The sequence below is a fragment of the Bos taurus genome, chromosome 7 (assembly GCF_002263795.3).
Source record: "Bos taurus isolate L1 Dominette 01449 registration number 42190680 breed Hereford chromosome 7, ARS-UCD2.0, whole genome shotgun sequence".
NCBI lineage: Eukaryota > Metazoa > Chordata > Mammalia > Artiodactyla > Bovidae > Bos > Bos taurus.
Window position 1 is genome coordinate 108,991,558 of NC_037334.1, and position 18,118 is coordinate 109,009,675.

An 18,118-nucleotide genomic window follows, 5' to 3' on the forward strand; every position below is an offset into this window, starting at 1 on the left:
CCGTGTATGAAATGGGCCTGATGCAGATACGTCTGCTTCAGGTCTGGTATGAGAAACGGGTGAGATAATGCTGTGAGAGCTTTTGGAAACAGAAGCTCTTTGTAGACATACATTGTTGTCCTGAGGATACTTAGAGTACATGCCAACACAGGTGCAGACCAGGGTTTTAGCAGAGGAAACACAGCGATTTAACAGTCTGACCAGGAAGAATACAGACTGAAATGCCATAGGCGTAAGTTAATGCCTAACCACGTGGTCAGAACGAAATATTTGAGGCTGTTTTGCATTAGATATCAGTTGGTTCCAATTTCTCTGTTAGTCTTTGACTCTTAGCACCTATTTCTAACAGTTTAAAAACTTGCCAGGAATCTGAAGGGATTCTTTAAAGAATTGCTCTCCATCCCCTAATCTCTGATAATGGGGAAGTAATCATTAAAGGACGCTGATGTGCGTATTCATTCAAAGAAAACTTAGTACTTAAAAGGTACCCAGAGTAATTCCATGGTTATACTAGAAGAAAGACAAAAGTAACTCAATCCAGAAGGCAGAGCTAGACATTTTGGATTGTGTTCTTGTTTTTGGTGTGTTGGCATCTCCCAGCATGCAATAGTGCGCTCTTTGTTTAGAGACTGCAGTGCGTTTTTCCCACTGAAGTAATGTCAAGAGAGATTGGCCTCCAGGCAAGACTGGAGATCTGCCTTGGCCCATCACCTCACAGTATTGCCACGAGGAAAGTGTCTGCAGACTTCAGTAACATAACGGGTGCGTCGCCCTTGCTGCCTGACCCCTCCTTCCGTAGCATGATGGGGGGCCCTCTGCCGGCCTGCGCTCCAGGCCGCTGTCTGCAGGCAGGCTCCCCTTCCAGCCCTGGGCTCCCCGCTCCAGGCTGCTGTCTGCAGGCGGGCTCCCCTTCCAGCCCTGGGCTCCCCACTCAAGGCTGCTGTCTGCAGGCTCCCCTTCCAGCCCTGGGCTCCCTGCTCCAGGTCGCTGTCTGCAGGCTCCCTGCTCCAGCCCTGGGCTCCCACTCCTAGTGGAGGAAGGCTCTGTGTGCTCAAAGCTCAGAGAGCACATGGAGCCTGGGGGGTCTGCTAACCCCCTGAGGTTAGCAGCTTTTCTAGCTAAAGTCCTCAAACTCACTGTGTCCAGGTGATACCAGAGAGATTATAGAAAAGACTTCCACAGATGTCTTCATCTCTGAGATTCTGATTCTGTAGATTTGGGGTGGAGAGCTTAGGAATTAGTAACTTTTAAAAACTCTCCTAGTGATTCTAGAAATTGCTGTTATCTGCATTTACTGAATTGGGAAAGTAAGAGTTAGAATAAATAGTTAAAATTAAATTACCTACCTGTGAATGGCAGAATCAGGAGCCACAACCAGCCCTTCTGAACCTGGGTGCTGACTGTGATTTCAGAGAGTCACATTAAGATTTTAAGATTTACTAAATCTGTCCTCAAAGTCCAGCTTTCCAGAAAAACAAACAAAACAGCAACAAAAAAAGTCCAGTTTTCAAAAATTATTCTATATTGATAGATGAGCTTGTTTTTACATAGACATAGTTTGCTTTTTTAGTTTATAGTTTTTTTTTTTTTTAACTAACTATGTCATAAATTTGTAGTCAGATAAAGAGGAGAACAAACATGTCGTAAAACCCTGCCTCACAGCTGTATGGCCCAGTGTGCTCCAGCCACTGTTAAGGAATTTAAATGTTAGCCTTCTCATCCTGTGTATCTGGTGTCCAACTCTCTTCTCTTCATCACTCCCTTTTCTTGCACTATCAACAGCCTGAGTTATAAACAGAAACTTCTGTGAAGGTTTCAAAACTGGGGAATAGGAGTACCACTCAAGTGCACTAACTGGGAAAACCACACCCTCAGGAGAGGGAAGTGATGTAGGGAAAGAGAGCCTTGGGAGAGGGCATGCTGGGAGAATCTCAAGGGAGGATGAGCCATGGATCAAGCTAGAATGGAAAGTTCCGTCTAGAATGCTGATTTTCCAGGGATGAGGAGGAACTTGATTAAGCTGTTTAGCTAAGCGTCGTGGAGCCATACTGCCTTGATGCTTTGAGCAGTGATACCTACATCCGCTCTTCTTGCAGATTGTTTTCCCTGCTTTTATATTCAAATATATATTTTTTTCATTTATCCATAGTTGTGAAGTGAAAAGTGTTAGTCACTCAGTTGTGTCCGACTCTTTGTGGCCTAGTGGACTGTAGGCCCCAGGCTCCCCTGTCCATGGAATTCTCCAGATGAGGATCCTGGTATGGGTGGCCATTTCACTATCCGAGCCCCCAGGGAAGCCCTCATCCCTAGACATCTGTCTGTATATCTCTCCTCTCTATCTGTATGTGTTAAATGTAACTCTTTATTATGTATGGGATTTATTTTGGTTTGGGCTTAACTGTTTCTTATAGGGAGTTAACCAGTCATTTCAATGTCCGCACCACTTACTGAATCAAGTCTTCTCTCTCAACTTGTTTTCACCACCCCCTCCTTTTCTTGTAAGAGGGAGTTTAAGGTTTATACTTTATTTTGCCTTTCTTAAAAGAATTGATTGGTGCTTTATTGATCTCCCTAGTTTCTGGAAAGGTGAAAATTGTTGGGAAAAAATGTTCTTTGTTGTACTTATCTGAGGACACCCATCCACCTTCCCCTTTCTTTCTGTCATGCTACCTTGTTGGTTAAAACAGGATAACTGTTATTGACATCTTAACAAGTGCCCTGGAAAATGCATTTCTACTGCTTATTTCCTGCCTCAGGACTTGTAACACAGTGTGAGATTTTCTAGCCTTGCCACCTGCCAGAATGCACTGAAATATGAGAGGCATTTAGCATCGCCAAAGAATCTGAGCAGCTTGGAGCCGTGGCGTCGTCTGTGCGTGCCTGGCGCGTCCCTGAGGAGGGCGGGGTCAGTACCTCCGTGGAGAGTCCCGCCACAGTCGGGCCCATCTCTTCCTCAGGAGGCAGTGTGTCCACAGGCACCGTGCACAGTTCGCAGCAGTTACGGCTTGTGAACCCCACAGGAGCGGCTCCGCTCTCATATTTGCACAGTTCCCATCCACCATGGGGAAGGAGCATCTGCCTGTTCCTTTGCTTAGAAGAGACTGTCATATGTGGTGTGATTTTCAGGGTGGCCTTAAATCTTAAAATGGGATGAGTGGATGGCTGGGCAGGTAGTAAATGGGTAGAAATGATAACTTCTAAACCTTTCTTTCTGAATGTGTTAGTAAATCATTATTTTAGCTCTGTTGGAACCATTGATTAAATACTCCCATTTTCCAGCCTGAGATCAGAAGCTGGAAAGTCTCCTTAAGTGATCTCAAGTGATAACCTTTTGTTTTATCAAGTCAAAAGCGATCCTCCTCCTTCCCCTGAAGCCGGTGTCGGTCTGCACCAATCCGCAGCAGAGCAGAGGCAGAGAATGCAGCTGCGCCAGTGCAGGCTTGGGGGCCGGGCCCGCTGGGCCAAGGGCACTGCCTCTGCTTGCTGCCCAGCTGTCTCAGAGCAGGCCCTGCGTCCTCCGACACCAGTGTCCTCGCCGGTGGCCAGGCGGTGGTGAGAGTGTCACCCGAGAGAGGCCCTGTCAGGCCCCAGTGAATTGATAGTTGTCAAGCATGTAGAATAGCAGCCGGCACGTAGTAAGCACAAAGTTTTAATAAGGTTCTCAACTGTGATCATTCAGTCATCAGCAGCTTCACCGTTACTAATACTGAAATAAAAATATTGGCACTTTCTTTTTAATTGGAGAAAGCTGAAGTTTATTGCCACAGTAAATTTTGATGTATCTTTGATGTGTATTCCTTGTATAGTTTATTGCTGATTGCTTAGATTGCTCCAATACGACGCACCTAAAGCCGCCTCCGTCCCAAGCGTTGCACCGAGTGCTTTCTGTGAGCCTGGTTTAGCTCTCACGGCAGCACGAGGAGAGGAGGCGGCACCTGTGCCCCTTGTGTACAAGAGGAAACGGGCGGGCCTGGGGCTGCTGGGAAGCCTTCGGGGCCACACAGCCAGGGAGCGGTGATGCTCGGAGGCTGACTCCAGACCCCTGCTCGCTGCCTGGGACTGCCCTCTGCCTGGGACTGTGCAGACAGCGCTGGGCAATACCCGGCTTGCTTTCTTCTTGTCTGCTCAGTAATAGTGGAATACTCAGAAGGCTGCATCAACCGTTGGTGAGGGTTCCTGCTGGAGCCAACCCATGCCTCCAGGCTAGCCTTCTCTGAACCTGACGACCTCACTTGTAGTCAGATCTTCTTGCCCAGCCTTCCCCTGTCGCTGGAGAAGTTTTATGAGCCCTGCTTAGTCTAGAAACTCAGTGTTGGTTTTTCCTCTGAGATAAGTTCTACAGTGGATTTTCCTGGCACAGCCTGGGAACATCCACACCGTGATTCAGCCCCAACGGTGATCTGTTCTACAAGGACAGTTTGACACTCATCCAGCACAGCGATGATGCAGTTTCAAATTTATAAGTTTTCTTACCCATGCCCCCCCGCCCTTTTTGAGGTCTGGATTTTATTAATGTGTTAATGAATATAAAAAGAAGTCTTTCAAAAGTTGTTTGCTCTCCTAGAGCGTATGCTGTGACTACTTGAGGGTAACTGGTTTTCCTGCATACGTATTCAAGTTAAAATCACAGTTTCCCTACTTTAAAAAAACAGTTTTCTTGGAAATAAAATGTCTAGACAGACTTTGAAACTGAAAAACTGCTCCTTTGCCTCAGGTATTTTTGCTTGAAAACTGATCCTTTCATGATTATTTGATTTTTAAAAACTTACACAAGATGAATGCCATTTTATTAGTCTTTTAGTCCTTGTGAAAATGATGCAATTTTAGTTTTTAGAGAAAGTAAAACTTTTTTCCCGCAAGTGAAAATTAATTTTTATGACTTTAATCTCCACTTTTGTACTGTTTGTTTAAATCTCTTATCTAAAATTAAGTCTCAGTGGCAGAATCCTGAAAGTGTTTCCCTTCCCACTTTTTTTTTGGTCATCTTCAGTCTGCTAAAGACCTTACACAGTCATTATTCCAAGGACAAATGTTCTACAGGAATTTTCACAATGCCTGCTTATCAGTGTTTTTTTTAATGATGGTCTAGATCTCATGGACGGAGGAGCCTGGTGGGCTGCAGTCCATGGGGTCGCTAAGAGTCGGACACGACTGAGCGACTTCACTTTCACTTTTCACTTTCATGCATTGGAGAAGGAAATGGCAACCCACTCCAGTGTTCTTGCCTGGAGAATCCCAGGGATGGGGGAGCCTGGTGGGCTGCCGTCTATGGGTTTGCACAGAGTCGGACACAACTGAAGCGACTTAGCAGCAGCAGCAGTGAGTTAAAATGGCCAGATGCCAAGGATAGTAGTGATAAGTGCTTTTGGAATTTAATTAAGAGGCCGTCTAATTCGTGAATTTGAATCAGAACTCTTAGGACTTTGATGTATAGTTGTGGACATATAGTTTAGGACTATCCTGACTCCGTAGTTACAAAGCTATGATGCCAATAAAATAAATTTGTGAATAAGAAGTTAAAAGAGAATATTGTTTAACTTGTAACTGTTATGAAAATAACCAGTTTATTTGATGGATGATGTTGATATAAATAATAATATATTAAGGTCTTTCTCTGCTCCAGACCCTGGGCTAAGTCCTTATTATGCTACCTCTTTTTATCTCTTTTTTTATGGTAAAGGAAAAACAGTTTTGCTGACATCAGCAGCTGGTAAATTGCAGAAGTAGGCTACAGATCTTAGGCTGTCTGACTCCCAGCCCAGACGGTGGCCCTCTCATGTCTATAGTCTCTGCACTGGCACAACCTGCCCTACGAGCTGGGCTGCCTTACACAGTGTTCTCAGTGGGTTAGCTCACAGCATGACTCTGTGAGGAGAGCAGACATGTGTTAGCTCCACTTTACAGACGAGGAGACTGGTGCTCAGGAAGAATAAAAGAGTATTCCAGGGTTTCAAAATTGGCATAACTGTTATCCTTCTATACGTACTAAATACAAGATTTTTTTTAATGTGCTATTTTCATGCTATTTAGGGGCTATGAAATTGTTTGAAATTTCATTAGGAATCTTTATCATATTACTTCAACTTGCTATGTGTATTATATGGTCCTGTAATGACTCACAATCCCTAAATGATGTTTTTCTCTTCTTCAAAAAAATTTTTTAGCAGCACCACTGTAAAATACCAGTGTAAAATGTCATAAAACAGGTTATTCCAGCCAAGAGTCTGAGGTGAGGACAGATTTAAATTGTTCAGTCACATTAAAATCAAATCAGTGTTGGGAATGCTGGCAGCTATTCAGAAAAGATGTCTCTGTAGCACATTAAAAAAATTTTATGCCCTAGTAAGGTTGACCACCTCTTCTTAATATCTTCTGCTTCTGTTAGGTCAATACCATTTCTGTCCTTTATCAAGCCCATCTTTGCATGAAATGTTCCCTCGGTATCTCTAATTTTCTTGAAGAGATCTCTAGTCTTTCCCATTCTGTTGTTTTGCTCTATTTATTTGCATTGATCTCTGAGAAAGGCTTTCTTATCTCTCCTTGCTTTTCTTTGGAACTCTGCATTCAGATGCTTATATCTTTCCTTTTCTCCTTTGCTTTTCACTTCTCTTCTTTTCACAGCTATTTGTAAGGCCTCCTCAGAGAGCCATTTTGCTTTTTTGCATTTCTTTTCCACGGGGATGGTCTTGATCCCTGTCTCCTGTACAATGTCACAAACCTCCATCCATAGTTCATCAGGCACTCTTATCTATCAGATCTAGTCCCTTAAATCTATTTCTCACTTCCACTGTATAACCATAAGGGATTTGATTTAGGTCATACCTGAATGGTGTAGTGGTTTTCCCTACTTTCTTCAATTTAAGGCTGAATTTGGCAATAAGGAGTTCATGATCTGAGCCATAGTCAGCTCCTGGTCTTGTTCTTGTTGACTGTAGAGGTGGCAGGAATACATAAAAGAACTGTACAAAAAAGATCTTCACGACCAAGATAATCATGATGGCGTGATCACACCTAGAGCCAGACATCCTGGAATGTGAAGTCAAGTGGGCCTTAGAAAGCATCACTACGAACAAAGCTAGTGGAGGTGATGGAATTCCAGTTGAGCTATTCCAAATCCTGAAAGATGATGCTGTGAAAGTGCTGCACTCAATATGCCAGCAAATTTGGAAAACTCAGCAGTGGCCACAGGACTGGAAAAGGTCAGTTTTCATTCCAATCCCAAAGAAAGGCAATGCCAAAGAATGCTCAAACTACCGCACAATTGCACTCATCTCACATGCTAGTAAAGTAATACTCAAAATTCTCCAAGCCAGGCTTCAGCAGTATGTGAACCATGAAAAGGCAGAGGAACCAGAGATCAAATTGCCAACATCCGCTGGATCATGGAAAAAGCAAGAGAGTTCCAGGAAAACATCTATTTCTGCTCTATTGACTATGCCAAAGCCTTTGACTGTGTGGATCACAATAAACTGGAAAATTCTGAAAGAGATGTGAATAGCAGACCACCTGACCTGCCTCTTGAGAAACCTATATGCAGGTCAGGAAGCAACAGTTAGAAGTGGACATGGAACAACAGACTGGTTCCAAATAGGAAAAGGAGTACGTCAAGGCTGTATATTGTCACCCTGCTTATTTAACTTCTATGCAGAGTACATCATAAGAAACGCTGGGCTGGAAGAAGCAGAAGCTGGAATCAAGATTGCTGGGAAAAATATCAATAACCTCAGATATGCAGATGACACCACCCTTATGGCAGAAAGTGAAGAGAAACTAAAAAGCCTCTTGATGAAAGTGAAAGTGGAGAGTGAAAAAGTTGGTTTAAAGCTCAACATTCAGAAAACTAAGATCATGGCATCTGGTCCCATCACTTCATGGCAAATAGATGGGGAAACAGTGGAAACAGTGTCAAACCTTATTTTTGGGGGCTCCAAAATCACTGCAGATGGTGACTGCAGCCATGAAATTAAAAGGCGCTTACTCCTTGGAAGAAAAGTTATGTCCAACCTAGATAGCATATTGAAAAGTAGAGACAGTACTTTGCCAACAAAGGTCCGTCTAGTCAAGGCTATGGTTTTTCCCATGGTCATGTATGGATGTGAGAGTTGGACTGTGAAGAAGGCTGAGTGCCGAAGAATTTATGCTTTTGAACTGTGGTGTTGGAGAAGACTCTTGAGAGTCCCTTGGTGTGCAAGGAGATCCAACCAGTCCATTCTGATGAAGATCAGCTCTGGGATTTCTTTGGAAATTATGATGCTAAAGCTGAAACTCCAGTACTTTGGCCACCTCATGCGAAGAGTTGACTCTTTGGAAAAGAGTCTGATGCTGGGAGGGATTGAGGGCAGGAGGAGAAGGAAACGACAGAGGATGAGATGGCTGGATGGCATCATGGACTCGATGGATGTAAGTCTGAGTGAACTCCAGGATTTGGTGATGGATAGGGAGGCCTGGCGTGCTGCGATTCATGGGGTCGCAAACAGTCGGACACGACTGAGCTACTGAACTGACTGAAGGTTGACCAAGGTTTCCCTGGTGGCTCAGACAGTAAAGAATCCACCTAGAATGCGGGAGACCTAGGTTCAGTCCCTCGTTTGGGAAGATCCCCTGGAGAAGGGAATGGCTACCCACTCCAGTATTCTGGCCTGCAAACTTCCACAGACCGTAGATAGTCCATGGGATCGCAGAGAGTCAGACACAGCTGAGCCACTTTCACTTTCAAGGTTGATCAAGAACCTCGGCATATTCGTATCTGTGGTCACATTAAAAAAAAGGACGAATACATGTGTCTATACAGTAAGTGTGCATTGCTTAACTTTTCCAAAGATTTTATTAATCCATTTTATTTATCATAAACATTTCCCGGTTTAGAAAATGTAAAATTGATTAAATGGTTATAATTTTAAATGTTCAAGGACTTAAAGCATTCAAGGCATTGTTACTTGAATTGGGTGCAGTTACTTGAATTGGGAGCAGGAAATTTTACTGCAAGAAAGTGTATACTGATCGCTGTAGCTGACTTGTGATTTTTAGTGTTTTCCTTTTTGCCTGAGCAAGAAGAATAGTTTCTGTAATGTGAATGTAAATGATACATCAAGCTAATAAATGTGGCTGGCTTAGCAAGTGATAAGCATAACTAATTCAACTTAAATTTCTCTTATATAAAAATCATGAACCAATACATTAAAGATTTAAAATGTTAATGCAGTTAACAAAAATTAGTATTCAGTGAAGAAGCATATTTCAGTTTTAAGATGGATGATACATCATTCAGTGGCCAGATAAGGACCAAATTCAGGTATCCTTTATTGAGTTGATGGATTTATTAAAAGTAAGTTAAAATGAAACGCTTTATTTGAAGAAACTTTGACAAACCAGTATGTAACATGTGGACAAGATAGCCCGTGTCCTTAGGAACCGTGGAGGAAACCAAGGCCTGAGTGACTTGCCAAGGATTCTCAGAATGTCAGCTGAGCGCCTGGGGAGGGCAGTGTCGCCGGGGAGTAGGCAGGCTGCGCAAGGAGCCTGAATGGGAGTGGGCAGGCCTGAAGTCACTTTAAGATACAAGAGCATTCGTGGTTGGGGACAGGGACATCGAGGGTGTGCAGTGGGGTCAGAATTCGCTCTCAGCGTCCCCATGGCATCTTGCTGTCTGCTCGTTTACAGGTGGATGGCAAGCATTCCAACGAGGCCGCCTTGATCCTCCACAGGAAGGGGTTTGACTGCCGCTTCTCTAGCAGAGACACCGGGCTGCTGTGTTCCACAACCCAGGGAAAGGTGAGCCGAAGGCCTGTTCTTCCTGTTGGTCTAGTGTGATTTGAGATGCTTGCTTTGTGCAGATGATCCTGACAAGGAGATGTCCGTTGCCTTTCTGTGGACGCCATCACCTCACCTTCAGGTTTGCTCCAGTTTTCCCTCTTGTGGAGCCCCTGTCCAGTGTTCAGTCTCTTGTCCTTGTTGACATCATGCTGCCCCGGCAGACGGGTGCTGCTTGGAGACAGGGCCTCCTCGAGTCTCAGGCTTTCCGTTTCCAGCCCACAAAGCGGCTGCTTCCCAAGCCCTCTATTCCCACCTCTCTCAGACAGCTCAGGTATGATCCAGTTCAGCGAAGGCAACCCCATGTTCTGCGGGGGCCAAGTAACTGCAGCGGGGGCTTCCGTGGTGGCTCAGTCAGTAAAGAATCCGCCTGCAGTGCAGGAGACCCGGCTTTGATCCCTGGGTGGGGAAGACCCCCTGGAGGAGGGCATGGCAGCCCACTCCAGAATGCTTGCCTGGAAAATACCATGGACAGAGGAGCCTGACAGGCTATAGTCTGTGGAGTCACAAAGAGTCAGACACGACTGAGCGACTGGCACACACACAGTGGGTGCAGGCTTGTAGTAGGGGTGGCGGGGACATGAGACGCCCGTGGGGTGAGTCGGCCGAGGCCCATGGGGCAGCTGGACTCCGCCCCAGGCCGTTGTTTCCCAGGCCCGGATCTTCTGATAAAGCGGGTCTGCGTGAGTCCACCCTGTGCAGCCCAGCAGGTCCTCAGGCTGAGTACTGACCGCTGGGTGCACCTTCCGATTTCTCTTCAAGCTGGCCTTGCTGGTGGTCCTTGTCAGCCAGTCTCGGAGGGAAGGGAACCTCCAGCTTACGCCCCTGGCTCCGACAGGCTGGGGCTGTCTGCAGCACGCGGCAGGCCTCCCACACCAAGTCAGCTGGCTGACCCACTCTTGAAGACCTCGTAGACATGGTGTCGGACAGACTCAAGGGAGTCCGTTCTGTCCTGCACAGTTGGCATGTGCGCAGCAGAGGCTCCAGAAAGAGGGGAGCACGAGAGGCAGTGGAGAGGCCTGAAGCTGCTTGGGCGACGTGTCCGTTCCTTCTGCCCACGCTGCATGTCACAGGCGCTCGAGGGAGCACGGGTCTCTGTCGTTGGTTTCATTGTTCTTACTCTCTCCCTTCTCAGTGCAGATCTGAGACACTTGGGTGTGAACGTTTGTATCAGACACTAAGGTGTTGAGTCTTAAGGGGGTTAGATGACCCAGAGAGACAGACTAGGAGAACTGCCAGAAGTGAGAGTAGTTTTTTCCAAGCAGCCTTCCTACGCTGTAAGTGACCCCCTTACGTGAGGGCCTTCCTGGGGGGCCTGGGGCCTGTCTCCCAGCTCCTCTGGCTCAGGAGGATGGTGGAGAAGCGCCACTGTTGGGGTGAATACTGACTGAAAGCAGGTGTAGCTGTGTGTAAAGCTCTTGGTCTGAGGAGTCCTTTCTTTCATTGAGAAAGGCCCTTGCATACGATACGTTGTTAAGCAGCTGAGAGGGGTCCAGAAGACAGCCTTCTCCTGTTGCTGGGTTCCAGTCTCCCTTCAGAGTTGTCTTCTGTGCTCACGTGTGTGGAGGTGGACTTAATCTCCATCCCCTGCCCCTGCTTTTTCACTAAAAGACAATTTCAAACGTACTTTCTACTTTTTCTCACACTGAGTATATAGATGCACTACTTACCTTTCTCCAAAGCTATTCTGTACGTGTGATTTTCATCACTCACTTTCAGATCCTGGTCCAGAAGCTCTTCAGCAAGTTCACTGTTGTGAGCATCACACCTTCGTCATTATCCCTGATGCATCCCCCTCCAGACGCCCGAAATATAAGTGAGATCAACTTGAGTCCCATGGAAATCAGCACATTCCGAATCCACTTGAGGTGAACCTGGTTTCAGATTTGGATTGGAAAGCAATGGCTTTTATATACTTCTTGGTTTTATGTGCAATAGAGAAGCACATTATTTTAGCTTCTGGCTACTGTGAGGACATGAATTCTGTGATTCTTCTTCTTAAACCAGTACAGTAGGAGAGAAAAAAAAGCCATGCTACAAACTAATTTTTTTTTTAAGTTCCTTCCATGAACTGCTATCATCAGTATGAATTGATGCAACAAACGAAGAAATGTCTAAAGACAGCCTCTCAACAGATTGTATCTCAGGTTAAATGTTAACTAATTATATCTATGTTGGGGGTTGTAAAGAGATTGTTCTCAGTATTCATGTTGCTGACCCTTTGTTAGTTTTACAAAAATACCCATTTTTACCAAAATGGGATAAAAAGCTGGTGGGTAATAGCTAATGGCCAAAATGGTTGCAATCATTCATACGTGTTAGAAGAACTTTATGTGTTGAAATATGTGGAAAAGTGCAATCCGTCAACCCGATGATACATCGTTGCTTTTACATGTTTCTCTACCACTTGGCCCTCCCTTCCTGCCCTCTGTAAGCATTTCCAGAAATACCAGATTTTAATCATTCAATAGTAGACAAAGAGGCATATTTTCATTACTTGACAATGTGGGATAGGTGCAATTTATTCCATTGTCACTAAGCTGGGAGAAGCGATTCCGTAGGTACCATGGCCTCTTCTGGGTACCACAAGGTGTCTTTTTACACAGCTCATTTGAATACAGATGTTCTGAGAAGGGGTTTTCTATTTTAAAAGTCTCATATCAGAATAAATGTGCCTTATTTTTAGTCTTGTTAAGTCTTTTGGTGTCCATATTACTGTTGCGGGGAAGGTGGGGAGTGGCTGGGGGGAGGGGCGGGTACTTTCTATGACACATAAATTGTATAATTTTTGCCTGACAATGCTGGCCACGTTCTGATCTGTTTCATTAAATTTGTGGTGATGTTACTCTAAACATTTTGACTATTTGAATGTACTGAGATGTCAGAAAACAAAACAAGGAAGAAAAATATTGTTAATTAAAATATGCTGCTGCCGAGGAGACTGCAACTTGAAGCTAGGATTTTGTAACAAGCAGAATCCACATACTGTTTTCATTTCACAAGAGTTCACCATTTTGAAGAGAGAATGCTTTAAAATAGGCCGTTTTGAAACCCACTTATATGTAACTCATCATAATTTATCATATTAAAGAATATGTTTGTTCAGTGAACTTCAAACTTTTGTACGTGCTAACCTCAAAATGAAGTTCTAAACCTATGTGCCATTACAGTACTTTAGATCAAATTTATTTGGGATCATTGTTAACTTGACATTAAAATAAAACCAACATTTAGAGTATTCCATTTTAGCATAGAAAGGATTCTTGACTATGTGCACTGCTGAAAATTCTGTGTTAACTAATAGGTTTACTATTATCTGACTTTAAACTTCCATTTTACCTCCTGCCATTCCAACATCTTCATACAGAAATAAAACATCATTTCTGTTTTATCATGTAGCCTAGTTATCATCTGTATTACCAGTCAAGATGCAGCTCCTTAGATTATTGTTCCATTAAGTTCACAAACTTCTTTCGCCTTTAATTATTAAGGAAATAATACTAGTGTTGATGAAGATATTACAAGAGAGTAATTTCTTGCAATAAACATGTACTGTAAGTTTCCTTCCTTGTTTTGGGGGGAGGAACAACTAAAACAAAAAACAAGCTTAATTTCTGTGAACATCTACAGACGTTAGGATTGCCAGACACAAAGCCCAGGAATAAGATCAGTATTTTCATTGCATCTTAAGTGTAAAACCTTGCTACAGGAGTTCACTGTGTTCTGTGGTTCAAGTGGTTGTACGTAATCGCTCTGGAATCTCTGATCAGCTGAAATAAAACTCTTGATGCAATAACAGCGGTCTTGCCACCCGTGGTGTCTGAGGTGGGTCTGTCCTGTGCTCCTCGGGGTCTTACTCAGTGCGTGTGGTCACCAGCTGCTCACAGGTAAAGCGGAAATTCTCTTTCACCAGCAAGTTTCTGCTCTTTATTTTTAGAATAAATCATCAGGGAAATGAAGAGAGGATGCTTTGCTTTGGGTTGTGGTCAAGAACTGATTAGATGATTTGGTGTCCCTGGCACACGCTGCGAACCGTGCCCTTCAGTCGTGATCTCAGTGGCATATTTGTTAGCTTAGATTCTATTACATTCATTATCGCAGAGGTTCAGTTGACCAAGTAGTTCATGACTTTCTCTTTTTTTAAAATTTAATTTGGAGTTATAACTGCAGTGTTTGAGAACTTAGCGTCCTTGTTTTCTGCAAATACTGATTAAAACAAAATGCTGTAAAACGTGTTGTAAAACATTGTACTTGCCTTCCCATGTCTTTGTTGTATTTGTGCTGAAATGTTTTCATATTCCTTTGTCGGGAAGAAAATCTTTGCTTTCATTTTGATTATGTTGCTTTCCTTGAAATCAATAGGTTTTGATATTTTCTCTTGGAAGATTTTATATCTTTTTGGGAATATGTAATATAAGATATCTAATAAAAGATCAATCTTACCATGTCTGTGGTCCTCTAGAGCAGTTCTTAAATCTGATTTTGTGAGCAAGATATAGTAAATGTTTCCGGTGGGTAGAGTGGAGGAGTAAGGGCTTGTTTTGTCTTCTGTCATGAGTGAATTGCTCCTTCTTCAGTCCATTTCCGTTGGGTTGGCCAAAAAGTTTTTTCAGTTTTTTCCTCTGAGATAGATGGTTCTAGTAGAGCTTTATCTTTATCTAGTTGTCTTTATCTTCAAAACAGTTTTGTTAAATTGTGTTGTGACTACTGTCATATCAGCATGTATTAAAAAAAAATCAATTGGTGAATTGTTGTGTAGCCATTTTAGTAATGAAGATGGAAGAAAAAGCAACATGTTTGGCATATTATGCTTTATTCAAGAAAGGTAAAAATGCAGCTGAAACACACACAGAATTATCTATGCAGTGTGTGAAGAAGGTGTGGTGACTGAGCTGACTTTTTAAAGTGGTTTGTGAAGTTTCGTGCTGGTTGTTTCTTGCTGGACGATACTGCACAGCCATGTGCACCAGTTGGCGCTGATGACCATCCAGTGGAGACGTCGAGAGCAGTCATGTGTGCCACAGGGGGGCCGCTGCAGTCAGCGTGTGCTGCAGGGAGGCCGCTGCAGTCACGTGTGCCGCAGGGAGGCCGCTGCAGTCACGTGTGCCGCAGGGAGGCCGCTGCAGTCACGTGTGCCGCAGGGGGGCCGCTGCCGCACTCGGAATGCCCAGACCAAGCGCTGAGAAGCATTTGTGCCAGCTCAGTTATGTCGATCACTGTGATGTTTGAGTTCCTCATAAGCAAAGAGAAAAACCTTCTCGACCATCTTTCCACATGCAATTCTCCAGTGAAAGGTAATAAAAATGTTCTGTTTTTAAAACAAATCGTATTGGGTGATGAAAAATAGATACTGTACAGTGATGTGGAAGGGAAGAGATTGTGAGGCAAGCAAAATGAACCACCACCAATGACACCTGAAGGCCAGTCTTCATCCAAAGAAGCTGATGTTTTATGTGTGGTGGGATTGGAGTCCTCTTTATGAGCTCTTGCTGGAGTATGATTAATTCCAACAAGTACTGCTCTCAGTTAGACCAGCTGAAAGCAGCAGTCAAGGAAAAGCATCTGGACTTGGTCAGCAGAAAGTGCATCATCTCCCCCCAGGATCCCACAAGACAACGAGTTTCTCTGATGACCAGGCAAAACCGTTACAGCTTGGCCGGGAATTCTGATTCATCCAGGTATTTCTCCAGACCTTTGGATTTCCATTTATTTTCGTCTTTACAGAATTCTCCTAATGGAAAAAATTTCAGTTCCCTGGAAAACCATAAACACACTTGAAACAGTTCTTTGCTCAAAAAGATAAAAAGTTTTGGGAAGATGAGATTATGAAGTTGCCTGGAAAATAGCAGAACGTAGTAGGGTAAAAAGGCGGTGAATACGTTGTTCAATAAAGTTCTTGATGAAAACGAATAATGGGTCTTTTATTTGTACTTAAAACCGAAGGAACTTTTTGGCCAACCCACCAGCAGGCGAATGGCAGGCGGGGGATGGTAGCGAATCCACGTCTGGGTTTGGGGGCAGCTTTGAGTTTGGGGTTCAGGAGCCTTCCCAGCAACACTTGTGCCTGTGGAACCTTCTGGTCCAGTAAGGAGGGGGAGGTCATGGTCACAGTCCAGTATTCCAAGATAAGACGAGAGTAAGCCAAGATGTGAAACAGAAGGTCCGTGTGAGCGGATGCGGAAGGTCAGGCGTGTTGGAAGGGTGGGGTCTGAAGACGTCTTCCAGCCTGCCGGCCAGGCCAGCACACAGCTTAGTGGCTTTAGGGGAATTTCCTCAAAGCCAGGAAGTGGGGGAGGGAAAGGGATACATATTCTGGAGATGCATATGTGTTAGCCAGGCAAAGAATACGCGCTAACTAGGAAGTTTATACTTGTTTTGGGTGACTTACAACGTGAAGAGACTAATCAATTTATAATATATATACACTGAGCTGTAAAACCCTAGAGAAATATGAATAAAAATACTAATTTCATCATCAGATGATGAAAATTTTTTGGCTCCATATTATTTGATTATCAACATGCCAAATCGTTTTAAAGTTAAAAATGGGTAAAGAAAAATTTCGTTTAGATGGGCATATGCTTACATTGCTCCTGCAAAGCTGTGATGTGAAACCAATTAAGGGCGATTGCTACTGTAAATGGCTCCAGGAGTGGCTGCAGAGCAGCTGTAGTGGGTGAGGCCCCTGCGGTGTACATTGGCTTGAGCAAAAATACGTGATTTATTGTCCCCAGTACGACGTCAAGGGTGGACAGAACTCCAAATACAGCTATAGGGTGATGTCGTCCAGGATGTGGCTTTTTCTCTTTTTCACTTTCCTCTGAGTTGTTCTCATCTCAGGCAAGGGCTGCACGTGTAATGGCGAGAGGGCTCCCAGCAGAGCCAGACCTGCACCCAGCCGGCTTCGTGACCCCACCGGTAAGAGCACCTTCATTTGGACTTTCAGCAAAGGGCCCGGCATCGACAGTACTGGCGGTCGTCTTGCTAATATCCTAGTGACAATGACTAGGGGTAGAGTTAAGTTCAACTGAATCACGTGGGCAAAACACGTGAGGAATAGCCCACCCTTAACCCCCCTACCACATAGAAACAGCAGAGAAAAGGGAGTTGGATACTAGGGTGCTTTGGATCCTAAGTAAGCAAAATACAGTAAGAAATACACTGCTGAGAAGAAGCAAACGTGCAGACTTTAGAAAGCACACTTAGCTGTAATTTCAGGGAAGGTTCCATGGAAGAGAGAGGCTTGAAATAGTGCCTAAAAGACACATTTGACTTCAGCAGGTAGAAATAATATGCATGTTCTCCATAAAAACCGGAATAAGCAAAGACGTAACAGCAAGCCTGAAGAACTGGAAATGGTTCCTTCTGTTGAGCGACTGATCTGATCTGATCTGATCTGTCCAGTGAAACGTTTGTGATAGCAGCCGGGTTCTCTCTCCGTGTGCCGTCCCGTATGGCCGCTAGCCGCGTGTGGTCCACCAGCGTTGAGGTGTGCTGTGTGCAAGTAAGGAGCTGCATAGCTCATTCGAGTGGAAAAGCAGTGTGTGTCTACAGATTAACACGGTCTAGAGCACGTGGTAATGTGTAAGATACCGGTAGGAAAAACAAGTAAAAATCCACGCAGTTTGCATTTTTCGTTGATCGGGCACCTTGGGCTACAGTCTTGCCACTCGGTGTGGCCCTCAAACCGGGAGCGTGGGCACACCTGGGAACTTGTCAGGATGCAGGGTCTCAGGCCCACCCCCACACCCGCTGAGTCACAGACTACGTTTCCGCAAGACCCCTCCCCAGAGGATTAACATGCATGCTAAAGCACTGGCCCAGAACATTTGTCAGAAGGAAAGCCTCTCACGCCTGTCAGAAGGTCTGTTATCAAAAAGGTAAGAAGAAGTGTTGCCAAGGACGTGGAGAGAAGGGAAGCTTCATACGCTCTCCTGCTGTTCTTCGGGCTCGGCCCTGTCCCTTCTGCTGTAGTGTTCCTGCTTTCACGCCTTCCTGTAGCAGGCTCCTTGTTACTCTGCTCCGGTTCACTGTCACTTCCTCAAGAATCCCCCTGGACCAGCCAATTTACAGTAGTCCTACGCCTACTTCCTCTCCGAGTACTTATTACCCTGCTTCTTTTCTTCTTAACAGAGCCAAGTGTGAAATGTCAGTGTGCCTTCCCCAGTGGAATGTAAGCGCCACTGAGGGCAGGGACCCCAGCTGTTTGTGCAACTTTGTACTTCCACACTTGGAACAGCAGGCGTTCAGCAAATGTGTGTTCAATAAATTGGTGAAAATGTTTATCACCGTTGAATGTTGAGAGACA

The 18,118-nt window shown here is 44.5% G+C and overlaps 1 protein-coding gene across 2 annotated transcripts in view; it reads left to right on the plus strand.

Moving 5' to 3' along the window:
• The window catches only part of MAN2A1 (mannosidase alpha class 2A member 1), a 210,749-nt gene extending 196,492 nt beyond the window's left edge, over positions 1-14,257 (plus strand). Inside the window, exons 21-22 of one of the 2 annotated variants that reach the window (NM_001205886.3) lie at positions 9,661-9,771; positions 11,530-14,257. In NM_001205886.3, the coding sequence (NP_001192815.2) occupies positions 9,661-9,771; positions 11,530-11,682 (264 nt within the window). In that variant the 3' untranslated portion in view covers positions 11,683-14,257. The remainder of the gene's footprint in view (positions 1-9,660; positions 9,772-11,529) is intronic. The other variant, XM_059888188.1, reaches the window with a different exon arrangement.
• The last annotated feature ends 3,861 nt before the right edge of the window (positions 14,258-18,118 follow it).